We start from the raw sequence: 18700 nt of genomic DNA, 5'->3' as shown, positions 1-18700 counted from the left end.
TAGCCTCCTGTTTTGGGTGAAGTCCTGTACCGGGTGGTTAGAAAATAAAATAGTAACAGAATAGTATTAATAGCTATAATTTGTGGAATACTTAACCTTTGCCAGGCATTGTGCTAAGTACTTTACAGATATCAGTTCATTTAGTCTCAACAGCCCTGTGAAATTGGGAGGATTACTGAACATGGGATGAACAGAAAAGGAGAAATCATTAAGGAATTAACCTGAAAAGGCTTCATGGAAGAAAGTAAAAAGCACAGATTGCCAGAAATGAGGTACATTCCACGTTGGGATAACAATGGGAAATGGAAATGACCAAGGCTGGAACCAGGAATATTTAGGGGGAAGTAGAATGTCACATTGGGATGTAATTAAGCAACATTGCTGAAATGGGTAAGGAGGGCAGGAGAAGGCCTTGAGATGGAGGAGTAAGAAAAAGATACAGGCCAGGCGTGGTAGCTCACGCCTGTAATCCCAGCACTTTGAGAGGCTGAGGCAGGAGGAAGGAGGATCACTTGAGCCCAGGAGTTAGAGACCAGCCTGGGCTACATGGTGAAACCTAGTCTCTACAAAAAAATATCAAAAAACTAGCCAGCAATGGTGGCAGCATCTGTAGTGCCAACTACTTTGGAGGCTGAGGTGGGAAGACTGCTTGAGCCTGAGAGGTCGAGGCTGCAATAAGCCAAGATCAATCAGACCACTGCACTCCAGCCAGTGTGACAGAGCAAGACCCTGTCTCAAACAAAACAAAACAAAACAAAACAAAAAAAACCTCCATACACTTGTTATGACTTCACACATAATTAAATTTGCCCAACTAATTGAGTCAACCCTTTAAAAAGACCCCTGGTTTTCTTTTTTCAGCTTTGCTTATATTTTTAGATATAATCTTTCTTTCTCTGCTCTGTAAACATCAGTCAGAATTATTATTAGAAACAAGAATTAATATCCTTGCTCCCTACCTTCTGCTGATTCCATTTTCTTTTTGTTTTTCTTTTTTGTTTTGTTTTGTTTTGTTTTTGAGATGGAGTCTCCCTCTGTCTCCCAGGCTGGAGTGCAGTGGCACGATTTCGGCTTATTGCAAGTTCTGCTTCCCGGGTTCACGCCATTCTCCTGCCTCAGCCTCCCGAGTAGCTGGGACTACAGGCGCCTGCCACCATGACCGGCTAATTTTTTTTGTATTTTTAATAGACACGGGGTTTCACTGTGTTAGCCAGGATGGTCTTCATCTCCTGACCTCGTGATCCTCCCGCCTCGGCCTCCCAATCCATTTTCTAAATATGGCTCAAATCTGTCCATCTCTCATTCCCACTGTTCCTTCTTTTGTCCATACTCTCATTATGTCCACGCCTTTCTCTACGCCACTGCCGGAGTGATCTTTCTAAAAGCAAACTTGATCAAGTCAAGAGTGTCTGCCTCTCCAGCCTATCTATTCTTTCAGATCATGTCTTAGTCTTTTGGGGAGTTTTCCTTGCATAGTTTAGTGTTGTACAGAAGTGGTACTCAATATTGTTTGATGGCCTTTTGTCTCATCAAACTCTACTGGAGCCACCTGCAAAAATTTGGGCAGGGATCTTGCTCTCATCGAGTCTGTTCAAGCCAGCACGGCCAGATGTGGAAATATGGCCTCCATACATACTGTCAGTGTTTCTGTCAGTATGCGAAGGATATAGGTTTTGTTAAATTGACTAAGTGATCTTCCTTGAATGGATTATGTGAGGCATCTACCCAGTGAAAGAAACCATGCTAGTTCCTTGTACATGAGATAAATTTTTTTAAAAGCCACAAGAAAGGCCGGGTGGGGTGGCTCACTCCTGTAATCCCAGCACTTTGGGAAGCCAAGGGAGGTGGATTATTTGAGATCAAGAGTTCAAGACCAACCTGGCCAACATGGTGAAACCCCGTCTCTACTAAAAATACAAAAATTAGCCGGGCATGGTGGCATGCACCTGTAATCCCAGTTACTCGGGAGGCTGAGGCAGGAGAATTGCTTGAATCTGGGAGGAGAGGTTACAGTGAGCCAAGATAGCACCACTGCACTCCAGCCTGGGTGGCAGAGTGAGACTGTCAAAAAAAAAAAAAAAAAAAAACCTACAAGAAAAATCACATAGTGGTTCGATGAATGAATGAATGGTGAAAACTGGGGACTCACCTGATGGTGACATGCAGCACATATTAGAGAGGAGAGAATAACCACAGGCAGAATAAAAAGCAAATGCCGATGTTTAGACCTCAAGTGAAGAGGGCCACAGGAGGGAGATCCACATGGGGAAGAGAGTAACTAGGCTCCCAAAGAAAGAAGTAGTGGGCAGGCTGGGTGCAGTGACTCACACCTGTAATCCCAGCACTTTGGGAGGCCAAGGCGGGCAGATCACCTGAGGTCAGGAGTTCGAGACCAGCTTGGCCAACATGGTGAAACCTCTTCTCTACTAAAAATACAAAAATTAGCCAGGCATGGTGGCACATGCCTATAATCCCAGCTACTTGGGAGGCTGAAGCAGGAGAATCCCTTGAACCCAGGAGGTGGAGGCTGCAGTGAGCCAAGAGCACGCCACTCCACTCTAGCCTGGGTGACAGAGCGAGACTCCATCTCAAAAACAAGAAAGAAGTAGTGGGTAGAGGTGAGAGAACCACGTAATAGAAGTCAAAGAGGGGAAGAGTTTGAGAGAAGGATGCATAAAATATATCAAACCAAATATATTTTGATAAACAATAAAATATATCAAAAAGCATCAAATATAACTTAGATATCATAAAAGGATGAGCTCTGAAAAAAATCAAAAGACAATAGGATTTGGCCAGGCCATTATCAGTGGTAATAAGAGTGAAAAATATGTCTTTGGATAGGGGTAAATATAACAGCTCAGATGAAGAGAGGCTAGAAGAGTCAGGGATTAGGAAGCTGAGGTGATATGTATATATATACTGGGTTTGCACCCAGTTTCAAATTCAGAGCAAAAATTACCTTAGAAACAACAATGAAATTAAGTGCATAAAATATGGTCCAAATGATGCCCTCCAAGAACTGAACCCTCATGAGATTATAGCTGCTTAAAAATTTTGGCCACAAGTAAATATATAAACTTACTATATACCGACAATATATTTAAAAAAAATAAATAAAACAAAAATTTTGGCCACAAGAACTTGAAAACAGAGTATGAACAAAAGGTATTGAGGATAATATACAAAGCAGGATATTTGGCTTAAAGTAAGTTAGAAGGAAAAGATCAGTGGGATGAGAAAGAGCAGAGACTCCACAGTCAAGAAAAATTTGGTGGCTGGGCATGGTGGCTCATGCCTGTAATCCCAACACTTTGGGAGGCCGAGGCAGGTGGATTGCCTGAGGTCAGGAGTTCAAGACCAGCCTGGCCAATGTTGTGAAACCCTGTCTCTACAAAAGTACAAAAATTAGCTGGGCATGATGGTGGATGCCTGTAATCCCAGCTACTCAGGAGGCTGAGGCGGAAGAATCACTTGAAACTAGGAGGTGGAGGTTGCAGTGAGCCAAAAACGCGCTACTGCACTCCAGCCTGGGCAACGAGAGGAAACTCCATCTCAAAAAGAAAAAAAAAAAGAAAAATTTGGAGGTAAACTTCATCAGGAAGCGGGGAGGCTAACCAACAGGCTAAAGTAGCGTATTATATACAGATAATGTACCACTGTACTGCCAGCATTTTAGAAATTACCTGTTTAGCAGTTACATGGCTAGTAATATCAAGAAAATAAAAATGTAATCTTCTATGGTCTATATCTAGGACTTGACCACACAGTATGGGATCTTTATCCATACCACACCTGTCTGATGTATCCATGAAACAGAACCAAGTCTGACACCATCACAATTACCCACAGAATTCTAGAATAATGGAACTAGAAGGATTCTGGGGGGTTCAGTGTTCAATCACCCCATTCTGCACAGCTAAAACTCTAGTCTGTTTCAGATTTCCAGATTTAGAAAACACAAAACAGCTCTCATCAGTCCATTTCCAGAGTTGTACTGTTCTGAAATTCTTATAATCTCTCCCATCATAACAAATACTTATTTAGCTTTTATCTCTTTAAAATGCTTTATGGACTTTTTGAATTTAGAAATCAGTCTTCAAACTTTCTTTGCCAGTCTAGTCTCGCCAACCACAAATTCTTGTAATGTTTCCTCATAGGATCCATCTTTCTTTTAATAATTTTCTTCATTGGCCTTTGAGACTCTCTCTTTCTTGGTTCTCTTCTAGCAGCTTCCTCTGTTTCTTTTTTGTTTCTGTTTTTTTTTTTTTTTTTTTTTTTTTTTGAGACAGTTTCCCTCTGTCACCTCTGTCACCTGTGCTGGAGTGCAGTTGCATGATCTCAGCTCACTACAACCTCAGCCTCCCAGGCTTAAGCGATTCTGCTTCAGCCTCTCAAATAGCTGGGACTACAGGTACGTGCCACCATGCCCGGCTAATTTTTGTATTTTTATTAGAGACAGGGTTTCATCACGTTGGCCAGGCTGGTCTCAAACTTCTGACCTCAAGTGATCCACCCACCTTGGCCTCTCAAAGTGCTGGAATTACAGGCATGAGCCACCACGCCCGGCCTCCCTCTGTTTCTATAGGTAGCATTTCTTTCACAACTCAAACAATGGCACATGCTCCAGGCTTCCAATCTCTTCAATATTACTTTTATTATTATTATTATTATTATTTAGAGATGGAGTCTCTCAGTCACCCAGGCTGGATTGCAGTGGTGCAATCTCAGCTCACTGCAACTGCCACCTCCCAGGTTCAAGCAATTCTCCTGCTGCAACCTATCTCAAGTAGCTGGAATTACAGGTGTGTGCCACCACGCCTGGCTAATTTTTGTATTTTTAGTAGAAATGGGGTTTCGCCATGTTAGCCAGGCTTTCTCAAACTCTTGACCTCAAGTGATCCACCCATCCCAGCCTCCCAAAGTGCTGGGATTACAGGCGTGAGCCACTGCGCCCATCCTCAATATTATTTTATTATTACTAAACGCAATTCCCGAATAAGTCTCTCCAGTTATTCTCAAGTAGTCTCCTGAGTGCTAAATCCATATTTCCAGATACTTATTGAATGTCTGAAAATCATCTGCATGATCTAATGTATCTTCCTCTCAAACCTATCTCCCTCTTGTATTTTCTCTCGCAGTTATAATAGAATTCTCTACCTTATTTCTAAAGACACAAAACTAGAAATCGTATTTTACTCCTTCCTCAGACTTCTACAATTCATTTGTCACTAGGTCCTGTCCATCTATGTTTTGACTCTAACCTTTGTCTCAACCTTTAAGGCCAATGTTTTAGGATAGGCTATCATTATTTCTCTCCTGCATTATTTCAATAGCCCCAAATTATCTTCTTGCCTCTGGTATTCCATGCCATCAAAGGAACGGTGCCTTTCTAAAATAGACTGGATGATATAATGGAAAGAAATGGGCTTTGTGGGCAACGGATGTAGATTCAAATCCAAGTGAATTGGGTAACTTACTTAACTTTTCTAAACTTTACTCCCTAATCAAATAAAGTCTCCAATTTTTCTATTGGTTTCAAACAGGGTGGGTTGGGTGTTCCAAGATTTTGACAGTTCTAGTAATATTCATTAACGTATCTCTTATCAGTGTATACCTCTACTCAATATATATGTGTGTGTTCCTATCCATGAGTAAGAGAGAATTTAATGCATACTATATTTTTTGTTTTAAGCCTCTTAAAACTTAGTCTTCAGAGTATACCAAAGTTGCAAGATGCAGCATTAATATACAAAAGTCTACTGATTTTTTAATATGCTAACAAGGAACAATTGGAATTTGAAATAAAAAACAGAATGCTATTTACATTAGCATCGCGAAAAAAATGGAATACATAAGCATAATTCTAACAAAATACATATAAGATCTACTGAGGAAAGCTACAAAACTCTGATGAAAGAATCAAAAAAGAGTTATAAATATTGATAGGTATTCAATATTCATGGATAGGAAGAATCAATATTAAGATATCAATTATTCCCAACTTAGTTTATACATTCAATGCAATTCCAGTAAAAATCCCAGCAAGTTACTTCATGGATATTGACAAACTGATTCTATAGTTTATATAGAAAGACAAAACACCGGCCGGGCGCGGTGGCTCAAGCCTGTAATCCCAGCACTTTGGGAGGCCAAGACGGGCGGATCACGAGGTCAGGAGATCGAGACCATCGTGGCTTACACGGTGAAACCCCGTCTCTACTTAAAAAAAAAAAATACAAAAAAACTAGCTGGACGAGGTGGCGGGCGCCTGTAGTCCCAGCTACTCGGGAGGCTGAGGCAGGAGAATGGCGTGAACCCAGGAGGCGGAGCTTGCAGTGAGCTGAGATCCGGCCATTGCACTCCAGCCTGGGTGACAGAGCAAGACTCCGTCTCAAAAAAAAAAAAGAAAGACAAAAGACCCAGAATAGTCAACATAATATTCAAGAACAAAGTCAGAGGACTAACACTATCTTACTTCAAGACTTATAAAGCTACAGTAATCAAGGCAGTGTGGTATTGGTGAAAGAAGAGACAGATGAGTGGGATAAAATACAGATCCAGTAAGTAGATCCACACAAATATAGCTAAAGGACTGAAGGCAATCCAATCAAGAAAGGATAGTCTCAGCCAGGTACGGTGGCTCACACCTGTAATCCCAGCACTCTGGGAGGCTGAGGTGGGCAGATCACCTGAGGTTGGGAGTTCGAGACCAGCCCTAACCAACATGGAGAAACCCCATCTCTACTAAAAATACAAAATTAGCCAGGCGTGGTGGTGCCTGCCTGTAATCCCAGCTACTCGGGAGGCTGAGGCAGGAGAATCATTTGAACCCGGGAGGCGGAGGTTGCAGTGAGCCGAGATTGCACCATTGCACTCCAGCCTGAACAACAAGAGTGAAATTCCATCTCCAAAAAAAAAAAGGAAATGATAGTCTTTTCAACAAATGGTGCTGGAACAACTGGACATCTACATGCAAAAATAAATAATCTAGACACAGACCTTGCACCTTTCATAAACATTAACTCAAAATGTGTCTAGATGTAAACATAAAATACAAAAATATAAAACTTTCAGGAGTTTTATAGAAAAACACACAGGAGAAAATTCAGGCAACTTTGGGTTTAGCAATGAGTTTAGAAACAACACCAAAAGCATGATTCACAAAAGAAAAAATGAGTAAGTTGAACTTCATAAAAATTAAAATTTCTATTTTGTGAAACGCACCACTAAGAGAATGAAAAGCTGAACCATAGACTGAGAGACAATATTTGCAAAACTAATATCTGATAAAGGATTGGCATCCAAAACATACAAAGAACACCTAAAACTCAACAATAACACATAGCAAAAATGGGCAGATATGAACAAATACCTTACACAAATAAGCAAATATGCTCAACATCAGTTCATTAGAGAATTGCAAATTAAAACAATGAGATACCACTACACACCTATTAGAATGGCTAAAATCCAAACACTGACAACACCAAATGCTGACGGAGATGTGGGGCAACAGGAATGCTCCTTCATTGCTTGTGAAAATGCAAAATGGTACAGTCATCTTACAAGAGCTTAGCAGTTTCTTACAGAGTTAAATGTACTCTTACCATATTACTCAGCAATTTACCCAAATTACTAAAAACTTATATGTACCAAAAACCTTGCACATGAATGTTTATAGCAGCTTTATTCATAATTGCCAAATTATGAAGCAACCATGATGCCCTTAAATAGATGAATGGATATACCTATATCCATGGTATATATGGATATGATACACCTATACAACTAAATAGTACCACATCAATAGAATATAATCTTAAAAAGAAATGAGCTATCAAGCCAAAAAAAATGGAGGAATCTTAAATGCATATTACTAAGTAAAAGAAGCCAATCTGAACGATTTCATACTGTACACTTCCAACTATATGACTTTCTAGAAAAGACAAAACTATGGAGACAGTAAATAGATTAGCAGTGGCCAAGGGTTTGGAAAGGGAGGAAAGATGAAAAGAAACGAATAGTTGGAACACAGGTAATTTTTAGGGCTGTGAAACTATCCTATATGATACTATAATGGTGGATACATTATGCATTTATCAAACCCATAAAGCCGCACAACACAAAAAGTGAACCTTAATGTAAACCACAGACTTTAATCAGTAGCAATGTATCAATATTGGCTCATCAATTTTAACAATTGTACCAAAATAATGCAAGATGTTAGTAGTAGGGAAAACTAGGGGGAACGGTGGTAAACATGGGAACTCTGTACTTTCTGCTCAATTTTTCTGTAAACCCAAAACTGCTCTAAAAATTAAAGTCTATTAATTTTGTTTAAAAAGCAACAGGATAGGCATGGTGGCTCACGTCTGTAATCCCAACACTTTGGGAGGCCAAGGTGGGAGGATCACTTGAGCACCGGAGTTTGAGGCCAGCCTGGGAAACATAGGGAGACCCCGTCTCCACAAAAAAATTTAAAAATTAGCTGGGCACATGTGGTCCCAGATACTCAGGAGGCTGAGGTGGAGGAATCACTTGAGCCTGGGAGGTCAAGGCTGCAGAGAGCCATGATTGCACCACTGCGCTCTAGCCTGAGCAACACAGTGAGACCCTGCCTCAAAAAAAAAGCAGTAGGAGATCCAAAAAATATTCAAGCTTGACTCAGGAGCCAAAGAAGAAAAAGAAGAGTCCCTTGGCCAAGCATGAAAGGACTGAGGGTCTAGCTTGCTGGAGACCCAGAGGACAGGTGTGCTCTAATAAGAGGTTTAGCGGTATCAAGATTAGTGATAGCAGCCTTAGAGATACAGGCAGCAAAGCTGGACTTGGAAAATGCACAAAAAGTTTCAAAGGGGTGTGGAGTCACACCCTTGAGCAGTGGTTCTCAAGTCTGTCTGCCTATAGAATCATCTGGGGAGCTTTTAACTCCCAAAGTCTATGGCACACCCCATATCGACTAAATCAGGATTTTTGGGGAAAGCACTCAGCCATTACTAAAGTTCCCCAGGTGATACCAATGTACAGCCAAATTTAAGAACCACTGACCAAGGGTTAGCTTTTTACATGCTGACTACAATGAGGTGATAATATTGGTTCAGAGGATCTGTAGAGGTGGATGGATAAATAATACTTACCTATTTGATGTAATGAACACAATCATCACAAACAAGACCATATAATATTGCCTTACCTGTCTGGAGTTCCCCATTGCTTTTTAGGCTTTGAAAGATTTGGGGTTCTCTTCCTAGAAGAAAAACTAACAAATATCAGCTGATTAATTCAAAGAGAATGCTTAAGAAATATGGTTACATTAGATGACTCCTACTCAAACAAATCCCATATGAGGGGGGAAAAAAGAAGAACTAAAACCAATGCTGTATTTGATGTGATTTGAAGAGTACTGAAAGGCTCAAAGTACCCAAACATTCTTTGGACCCAACATTCTCACTTCTAGAATTGCTAATATAACACATAATAAAATTAAGACAATAAATTATGCAACCAAACAATGAACATATTGTCTCCAGAAGACCCGAGGTAAAATGCACACTTTTTAACAGGAAAAACCTCAATCAGTCTATTAAGGTCATTTGTAGATGGCTTTGTAGCACTGGATTCTGAAGAGATTGTACAGACAAATTTCAGACAGAATATCTGGCTTTGGAAAAACTATGAAATAGGCAAAATATACTTTTGGTACCACTCAACCCCCTCTGTGCCTCACTCTGCTCCCTTGAACCTTCCCAATTTTTCTTAATCCACTTGTAGCAGAGAGAGTTTGTGCCCTCCAAGCGTCTATGTGTTCCCCTATGTTTCCCAGCCTCCTTTGCAGTGTTTGGAGTGACATAACTGTCATGTCTAATTTCAGCAAGAGTACTGGGTATCACATATGGGCTAGTGTGTCTCTTCCACTTTTCTCTTTCCCTGTTGCAGGGACCGAGAAGTCACATATCCTAGATAGCAGAGCTACAAGGTTGAGAAGGGCCAATCAATTCACACTAGACTCTGGCAGGAGGGAGAAATAGACTTTTATTGTGTTAAGTCATTGAGAGTTCTGTATCGTGTTTGTTAATGTAGCATTGTCTATTCTATGCAGACTAATACACCATCTATGTTGTGGGGACTCATATTACAACTGTGTAATGGCCTTGGTTGGAGTCTGAAGGGCCCAATATATAACAACTCTTCTGATCTACCATCTTTAGAAACCAACTGAAAAATAGGCACAGGAGTCAGACAAATAGAATAAAAATACTATCTGTTATTGACAAAACCATATTGAAATGAGTAGTTTGGATCCCTGACACCCCCAAATTGAACTGACATCCCAAAGCTGCAGGCCTCCTCCTGTAGGGGCTAAACTTGCTATGTGATAGAAAGTAGATCACAAAGATCCTTGTACAGATTGATGCACCATCTTACAGATCACTGTGGACAGGCAGGCCCCAAAGAAAAAGGGTCCCAGAAGGGACCAATGCTCTCTCCTAAACCTATCAAACAGATGTCACTCCTACTCCATGGAAAGTCTAACTAAAGAATGAGGCAAGAGGCCAGGAGAATTCCTCAACGGAAATGCTTCAATGTATAATGAGGGAGGTAATAAGGAAAAGCATCCCTATAACACTTGACTGAGCTCTTTAATAGGCTCCAAACTCTTTTAGAATAAGCCCTAGCCCTGGTGTCAGGTAGGATTCAGTCACTGACACAGCACATACAAGGCATTATGTGAAGAAATGGCCTTCCTAATTAAGTGGTGACTGATGCACCGTGGGAGGAGGCAGCAGGGGAGAGTGGGCTCAATAGTCAGCAGCTCCCAAGGGTGCACACTTGTATAACCTCTCAGCATTTTTTTGGTTGGTTTGTTTGTTTTGTTAGAGATAGGGTCTATGTTACCCAGGCTGGAGTGCAATGGCATGATCACAGCTCCCTGCAGCCTTGGACTACTACCCAAACTCAGCCTCCTGAGTAGCTGGGACTACAGACACCATACCGGGCTAATTAGGCAGAGCATATTTGCATAAAAGCAAACTTTTTGATACAGGATACAGGTAGATAATGCAGATAGAAATGGCACAATTTCCTCACATGACTCCAAATTAACAGAGCAGAGAGAAACAAGAAGCAGTAAGAAATAACAATAATGAAAAACTTTTTTGGAACCACACTCCTCACAGCCTTTTTAAGTATAAAACTTTACGAGACACAAACTATCCAGTCACAGGAAAGCTTGTTCACTCAGCATACATTATTTATTTTAAGTACTGTGGTATTTTGAGTGGATACTTGGTACTATTCAGTAGATGTTAATTCTACCTGCTCTACTCCTCAGCCACCTGACAACCTTGGGAAAGTGACTTAATTTTGCTGACTTTCATTTTCTCTCAGTAAAATCTAGTTGATATATCTGTCCTATCTACTTTTCAGAATTCTTGTGAGAAAACCTATTTTTTAACTGAAAACCATTAAACAAAAATAAGGTAGTAGTATTTGCTGCCTGAATAAGGAAGGGGGGGAAAAACTGGAAAGCATGGTAAATACAGCCAGGTGTGGTGGTTCACGCCTATAATGCCAGCACTTCACGAAGCTGAGTTAGAAGGATCACCTGAGGTCAGGAAATTGGGACCAGCCTGGGCAACAAAGTGAGATCTATCTCCACAATAAAATTTTAAAACTAAATGTTAAAACATAAAATAAAAATAAGTCTAAATAATAACCATACATGTAAATGAGCTAAACAATAACAATAAATATGAATGGTTTTGACCCACTTCTTTAAAAAGTGGATGAAAATAATATCTGGTATTATTTACTTTTCACCTACATGAACCACTGATATGAACCCTTGGTGTTTCTCCCTAATGATTTTATAGGATGAGTATCTCTTATCCAAAATGCTTGGGACTAGAAGTATTTGGAATTTTGGATATTTTCAGATTTTGAAATATCTGTATATACATAATGAGGTATCTTGGGGATGAGACCCAAGTCTAAACACAACATTCATTTATGTTTTACATACATCTTATACACATGCCTAAAGGTAATTATATATATAATATTTTAAATAATTTTGTGTGTAAAACAAAGTTTGTGGTAAGTACTTATGTGTGAAATTTTCCACTTGTGGTGTCATGTCCATGCTCAAAAAGTTTCAGATTTTGGAGCATTTGGGATTTTAGATTTTCAGATTAGGGATGCTCAACCTGTATTCTGTCTCCTCTTCTAACTGTATCTTAGCCTAACAAAGGGTAAGCATCGGTTTTCAGGAGGCATTTATTGTTGTGCATTATATGCACATATACACATATACATTTTTCTTTTCTTTTTTTCATAAAGGGCACTTTCTTGAAAAGTCATTAGCTACTGTATTTGAATTAGAGGCAAGGAAGATTGGGATATATTGAACTGGAACTTCACAAAATCTGTGATTCGAGATTGTCAATGCAGAATCCCAAATCGCTTAAAAGTTCAGATCTACTAAGTAATGAATCAAGTACCTAGCAAACAAGTGAAAAACTCAGAGAATAGAAGTGTTCTCCAGCCAGGCACGGTGGCTCACCCCTGTAATCCCAGCACTTTGGGAGGCCGAGGTGGACGGATCACAAGGTCAGGAGATCGAGACCATCCTGGCCAACATAGTGAAAACCCATCTCTACTAAAAGTACAAAAATTAGCCAGGTGTGGTGGTGCATGCCCATAATCCCAGCTACTCAGGAGGCTGAGGCAGGAGAATCATTTGAACCAGGGAGTCGGAAGTTGCAGTGGGCCGAGATCGTGCCACTGCACTCCAGCCTGGCGACAGAGCGAGACTGTCTCAAAAAAAAAAAAAAAAGAAAAGAAAAAGAAAGTGTTCTCCTGCATCTCAATCTTCTTTCCCACTGTTTAATAAGTCTAAATAATAGCCATACATATAAATGAGCTAATCAGTAACAATAAATATGAATGGTTTTTACCTATTTCTTTAAAAAGTGGATAAAAATAAAATCTGGTATTATTTACTTTTCACCTATATGAACCCTTCGTATTTCTCCCTAATGATTCTATAGGATGAATATCTCTTATCCAAAATGCTTGGGACCAGAAGTGTAACTTCTTAGTAATTCTGTCTTCCTTCATTCCTCTTCCCATAGGAACTGTGATTAGAAAAGGGCCTTATGGGCCAGGCGTGGTGGCTCACACCGTAATCCCAACACTTTGGGAGGCTGAGGCAGATGGATCACGAGGTCAGGAGTTTGAGACCAGCCTGACCAACATGGTGAAACCCCGTCTCTACTAAAAATACAAAAATTAGCTGGGCGTGATGGTGCATGCCTGCAATCCCAGCTACTCAGGAGGCTGAGGAAGGAGAATCACTTGAATCCGGGAGGCAGAGGTTGCAGTGAGCCGAGATGATGCCACTGCACTCTAGTCTGGGGAACAGAGTGAGACTCTGTCTCAAAAAAAAAAAGAAAGAAAGAAAGAAAGAAAAGAAAAGGGCCTTATGACAAAGGGAAAGCCTAGGAATGTCCTTTTTGAAAACCCCAAGGTAGACCCACGTCAAATGAATCTGCCCCATCCAGATTGGCTGGACTATTAGTTTAGGTCTGTGAAAATAGTACTATAACTACATCTTACCATTTCCTTACAAAGTCACAGGAAACAGGATTTGCTAAAAGAAAACAAAAGTAAAAGCAAAAATTAGATTCAACAGGAATCAAAAATATGATCAAGATAGCATCACAAATTAAAAGAGAAAGGAATTAGAAAAAGAAATATTTGGGGAAATGGCCAAATGACATATATCATATTATGTGCCAAAATAAACCACAGGTAAATCAAGGAGTTAAATATTTTAAAAACTGAATTAGAGGAAATAAGAGAATATTTACTTGATCCCTGGATTTTAATCTTCTAGAGTTAAAGGTGGCAAAACATATAAAGGACAATATAAGTAGATTAAAATACTTAAAATTTCTGTGTCAACAATTAAAACTTAAAGATGATAGAAAACTTTGGAGGAATATTTGGCAATAAATACGATAAAGGGTTAATAGTCTTAATATTTGAAGAGTAAAAATGTACAGATTATAAGAAAACACTAAGGTAAGTGTCAAAATTAAATAGACAAAGGATGAGAACAGAATTCACATATGAAGATATATAAAGGGCTAATAAACATTAAGTAAAAGTTCATCAGCACTACAGGAAAGGAAAAAAAAAAAAAGAGAGAGAGAACGCTCAAACTTGCTTGTAATCAAAACAATGCAAAAAATGAGATTTTTATTTAAACTAGCAAATTGGCAAAAATTTTTTGCAAAATATAAAGATATTGGCAGGGATGAAATGAGTCCTCTTGTGCACTGCTGGTAAAAGTCTAAATTAGTATATTTTATGAAAAATAATTTGATAGTGTAAGTCAGTAATGTTTACATGCCTTAGTCCAATTCTATTTATAGAAATGGACCCTAAAGAAATAATTCCAAGTGTGGGCAAAGATTTATGCAGAAAAATCTTCATTGTGGTATCTTTAACAGTGGGAAATTAGGTAATCCTGAAATGTCCAAAACAGAAGAAATGGTTAAGCTAATGAAAAATCTTGTTTAGAAGCTGTTTTGTTTTTTATTTTAATGTGGAAAAATGTAGGTGATCCCATAGGCTTTATAATGAAGGATTACTCCAGAGTCTTTTCTTAGGAGTTTTTAATCCCATCTAAGAGTCTAGAATGTTTTTGGTAAAGAAAAGTGGGTGTGCTACAGCATCAGACAGACATGGCTCAAACCTCAGTTTTGTTGCTTACTCCACTGAATCTTGGGTAATTTCTCAGGGATTCAGTTCCCCCTTCTCAGATAGGAGGATTAATAGGTCTGTGTAAAGATTAGTGATAAACAGCCGGGCACAGTGGCTCAGGCCTGTTATCCCAGCACTTTGGGAGGCCGAGGCAGGCAGATCACCTGAGGTCAGGAGTTCGAGATCAGCCTAGCCAACATGGTGAAATCCCATCTCTACTGAAAATACAAAAATTAGTCGCTCATAGTGGTGCATGCCTGTAATCCCAGCTACTCGGGAGGCTGAGGCAGGAGAATCGCTTGAACCTGGGAGGCAGATGTTGCAGTGAGCCGAGATCACGCCACTGCACTCCAGCCTGGGCGACAAGAGCGAAACAACTCCATCTCAAAAAAAAAAAAAAAAGGATTAGTGATAAACAAAACAAGATTAGTGTATATATGTATATCACTTACATATATATGTAAAGAATCTTGCATATAGTAGATGAATGGTAGTTACAATTATTGGTTACAACTTCAGTGTATCAATGGCTTAAATAGAGCACTGTAGGAAACACAATTAACTATTCAGCCAACTTGTGATTTGGCTTCCATAGGCAAGCATGGTGCCAGTATGGACAGAACACAAATGAGGAAGGTCTCTCTTCTCAAAAAGTTTACGCTCCAGTGGGAGGCAGGCTATGAATTTCAACAAAAACAGTTAATGGAACTTTTAAATTCAGATATTTTCTGTTGTTCCAGAACTAAGGGAAAAGGGAGAGTAGTCCACAAAAATGCCCCTCGTGGCCAGCCGTGCTGTCACCCATGAAAGTTGCAGCACTTATTCTATGGGCTTTTTATGTATTACCAACCTTGCCTTTCAGCTTTATGACCTGACACAGGTTGAAGTCAGTAAAAAACTGAATCAGTCCTAAAAGACCATCTATAAGTACTGATAATGTGAATGAATAACTTGCTATTGTTCTTTTGTGCTATAATTTCTCCCACAGGTAAAGCTTTAACTCTATTTTAGAAAACACACTTTTGATGTTATCTCATTAATTGGCAGGATGAAATAGCTCTCAGGTAGCTGTTGTTAGCTAATGTCCCAAGCAAAGCAGTGTTACAGTGGTTTCCAAATTTGTCCGCAGATTAGAATCACCTGGAGATCTCTTACAAACTACAAGTCCCAGGCCACATCTCAGACCAATTTAGTCACAATCTCTGGGGAAGGGACACAGGCATTAGCATTTTTTGAAGCAGACAAGTTTGGGAACTGCATTTAACGGCTGAGACCACTGGCTCTGGAATCAGAGTTCCTGGAACCAAATTTTGGCTCTAACCTATGATCTAGGGCAAGTTTATTTAAGCTCTCTGCAACTCAGTATTTTCACCACTGAGTTCTTGCTTCAAAAAGTTGTTAGAGGAAAGTTAAATAATGCGAAGAATGAACTCTGCATAGTGTCCAAAAACACAGTAAATACACAATAAATGGCATTATTCGTTAGGGATCTAGACCCGACATGGCGGCGCCACCCGGCGTAGCAGGCCCTTTGTTCGAGACTTCCCTTCCTCTTTGAACACACCCGCAGACTTGCATACGTCAGAGGTTCCGGCTGGGCAACCACACTCCCCCATGACCTGCAGCTCACCTGCATTCCACAAGTTCATAAACAGCAGTTTCGGTTAACAGTTTCCAAAGACCCCTTCCTCATGACCCTTACTCGACTCCTGCACTAGTAGTTTCAAGACCCCCCAGGCCCTGTTTGTACAACCAACTTCCCTACCTCTCGGGCTATAAAAAAGCCCCTACCCTCCTCCCTCAGCGCGACTTCCTCGGCCTGTACCTTTGGACCGAGGAACCTCACCCGTGAGCCCTAATAAAGGCTATTCTCACTGCCATTTGCCTTGTGTCTTTGTTCCCGGTTCAGCTCCAGCCTCAGTTTGCCTTTACATTTGGTGCCGAAACCTGGGAGGAGACCCCCCTCCCCCAGACCCCTGCTGGGTCGGGCAGGCTCCCCTCTCCCCGAGCCAGGACCTTCTTTCCAAGCCGGGAGCCGTTTCACCAAATCCAAGACTGAATTTGATCACTGCTGGGTAAGTCTTCCCCCGTCCTGTAGGCCCCCTCCTGGAAGTCCCTGTCTGAAAGGCGTGGCCACGTCGGGGCTCCCTCCAGTCAACTGTGACATTGGCACCGGGGACAAGAAGACGTCCAACCTCCCCGGAAGCCGCCGTACCCTGCACTCCACGTGGCAGTAGGAGGACGCTCCCATTGCCTCTGGACTGCCCGTCTTAGGACCATGGGAACTACCCAGTCCAAACCAGACCAAAAATCCCCTCTGGGGTGCCTCTGGGCGAATCTCCAGACTTTAAGTCTCAGCCAAGACATAAAACAAAAGCGGCTCATTTTCTTCCGCACAGTAGCATGGCTGCAGTGTAAATTGGATAATCAGTCTCAGTGGCCTGCAGAAGGCACTCTAGACTTTAACATCCTCACAGATCTGACCAACTTCTGCAAGAGACTAGGCAAATGGCACGAGATACCCTATGTTCAAGCCTTTTGGGACTTGCGTTCTCGCCCAGATCTCTGCGCCCAATGCTCGTTAGCTCAGGTCCTACTCGCAAAGTCTCTTCCCTTGAGCAAGGAGAGGGATGATTCCTCCTCTTTTTCTGAGCCTCCTGACACCCTATCCCAGCCACCCCTCCAGTCTCCCGCCCAACCTCCTCCTTACCCTGACCCGCCATTATCCCCGTCCTCGTCAATGCCTCCCCTCCCTTCCACCCCGCATGTGTCCTTACCAAACCCGACAGATTCTGTCTACCCTACCTCCACCTCCTCCCCTTCCTCGCCTGTCTCAGCCCATACTCGGTCCAGGACCGACCTCCTGTGTCCCTTGCGAGAGGTGGCAGGTGCCGAAGGAGTAGTCCGGGTCCATGTGCCATTTTCATTGGCAGATTTGTCTAAGGTTGAGGAGTGTGCAGGCTCCTTTTCGGCCAATCCTACTCGTTATATCAAAGAGTTCAGATATCTATGCCAGGCATATGATCTCACCTGGCATGACCTCCATGTCGTTATGACCTCAACCCTGTCTTCTGAGGAGCAGGAGTGCATCCTAGCGGCAGCCAGGCAGCACGCTAACCAGGTTCATTTAACTGACCCCGCCATGCCAGTCGGCACCAAGGCAGTGCCCTCGGCTAAGCCCGACTGGGACTACCAGGTAGGGCAGGCAGGTCACCGCCACTGTGACATAATGGTTCAGTGCCTTCTTGCCGGCATGCAGGCAGCCTCTAACAAATCAGTCAACTTTAACAAACTAAAAGAGGTTGTCCAAGGCGCAGATGAAAATCCAGCTGTTTTTCTTAACCGGCTGACTGAGGCACTTATTCAGTACACCCGCCTTGACCCTGCCTCCCCCGCAGGAGGAACCATCTTGGCCTCATATTTCATTTCTCAGTCGGCCCCTGATATCCAAAAAAAATTTAAAAAGGCGGAGGAAGGCCCTCAAACTCCCATCCAGGATTTAATCAAACTGGCCTTCAAGGTCTACAACTCCAGGGAGGAAGCAGCTGAGGCCCAACGACAGGCCAGGCTAAAACAGAAGGTACAACTCCAAACCCAGGCCTTGGTAGCAGCCCTGAGGCCGGCTGGCTCCAGGAGCTCCCAGAAAAGAGGTACTACCTGAGCGCCACCTGGTGCCTGCTTCAAGTGCAGCAACGACGGCCACTGGGCCAGGCAGTGCCATAACCCAAAGGAGCCAACTCGCCCCTGTCCAAACTGTCGGCAGATGGGCCACTGGAAGTCAGACTGCCCCGACCTAAGGACGGTCGCTGCACCTCCATGTGACGACCCTCCTCTAGGTATTGGAGGCACCTTCCAGCTCCTCGACATCGACGAAGATTGAAGAGACCCAGACTCAGGGACCCCTCTCACTCTCACCGAGCCCAGGGTTATG

At 41.8% G+C, this 18700-nt stretch overlaps 1 protein-coding gene across 1 annotated transcript in view; it reads right to left on the bottom strand.

The window, feature by feature from the left end:
- THEGL (theg spermatid protein like) overlaps nt 1-18700 on the bottom strand; it is a 72154-nt gene that overhangs the window by 42035 nt on the left and 11419 nt on the right. The window contains exons 2-3 of the mRNA XM_050790208.1: nt 13618-13651; nt 9194-9259 (exon numbers count right to left, since the gene is read on the bottom strand). Of these exons, the coding sequence (XP_050646165.1) occupies nt 9194-9259; nt 13618-13651 (100 nt within the window). The remainder of the gene's footprint in view (nt 1-9193; nt 9260-13617; nt 13652-18700) is intronic.

Source organism: Macaca thibetana, chromosome 5 (genome assembly GCF_024542745.1).
Source record: "Macaca thibetana thibetana isolate TM-01 chromosome 5, ASM2454274v1, whole genome shotgun sequence".
In the NCBI taxonomy this organism is placed as follows: Eukaryota; Metazoa; Chordata; class Mammalia; order Primates; family Cercopithecidae; genus Macaca; species Macaca thibetana.
This window is presented reverse-complemented; position numbering and strand designations above follow the sequence as displayed.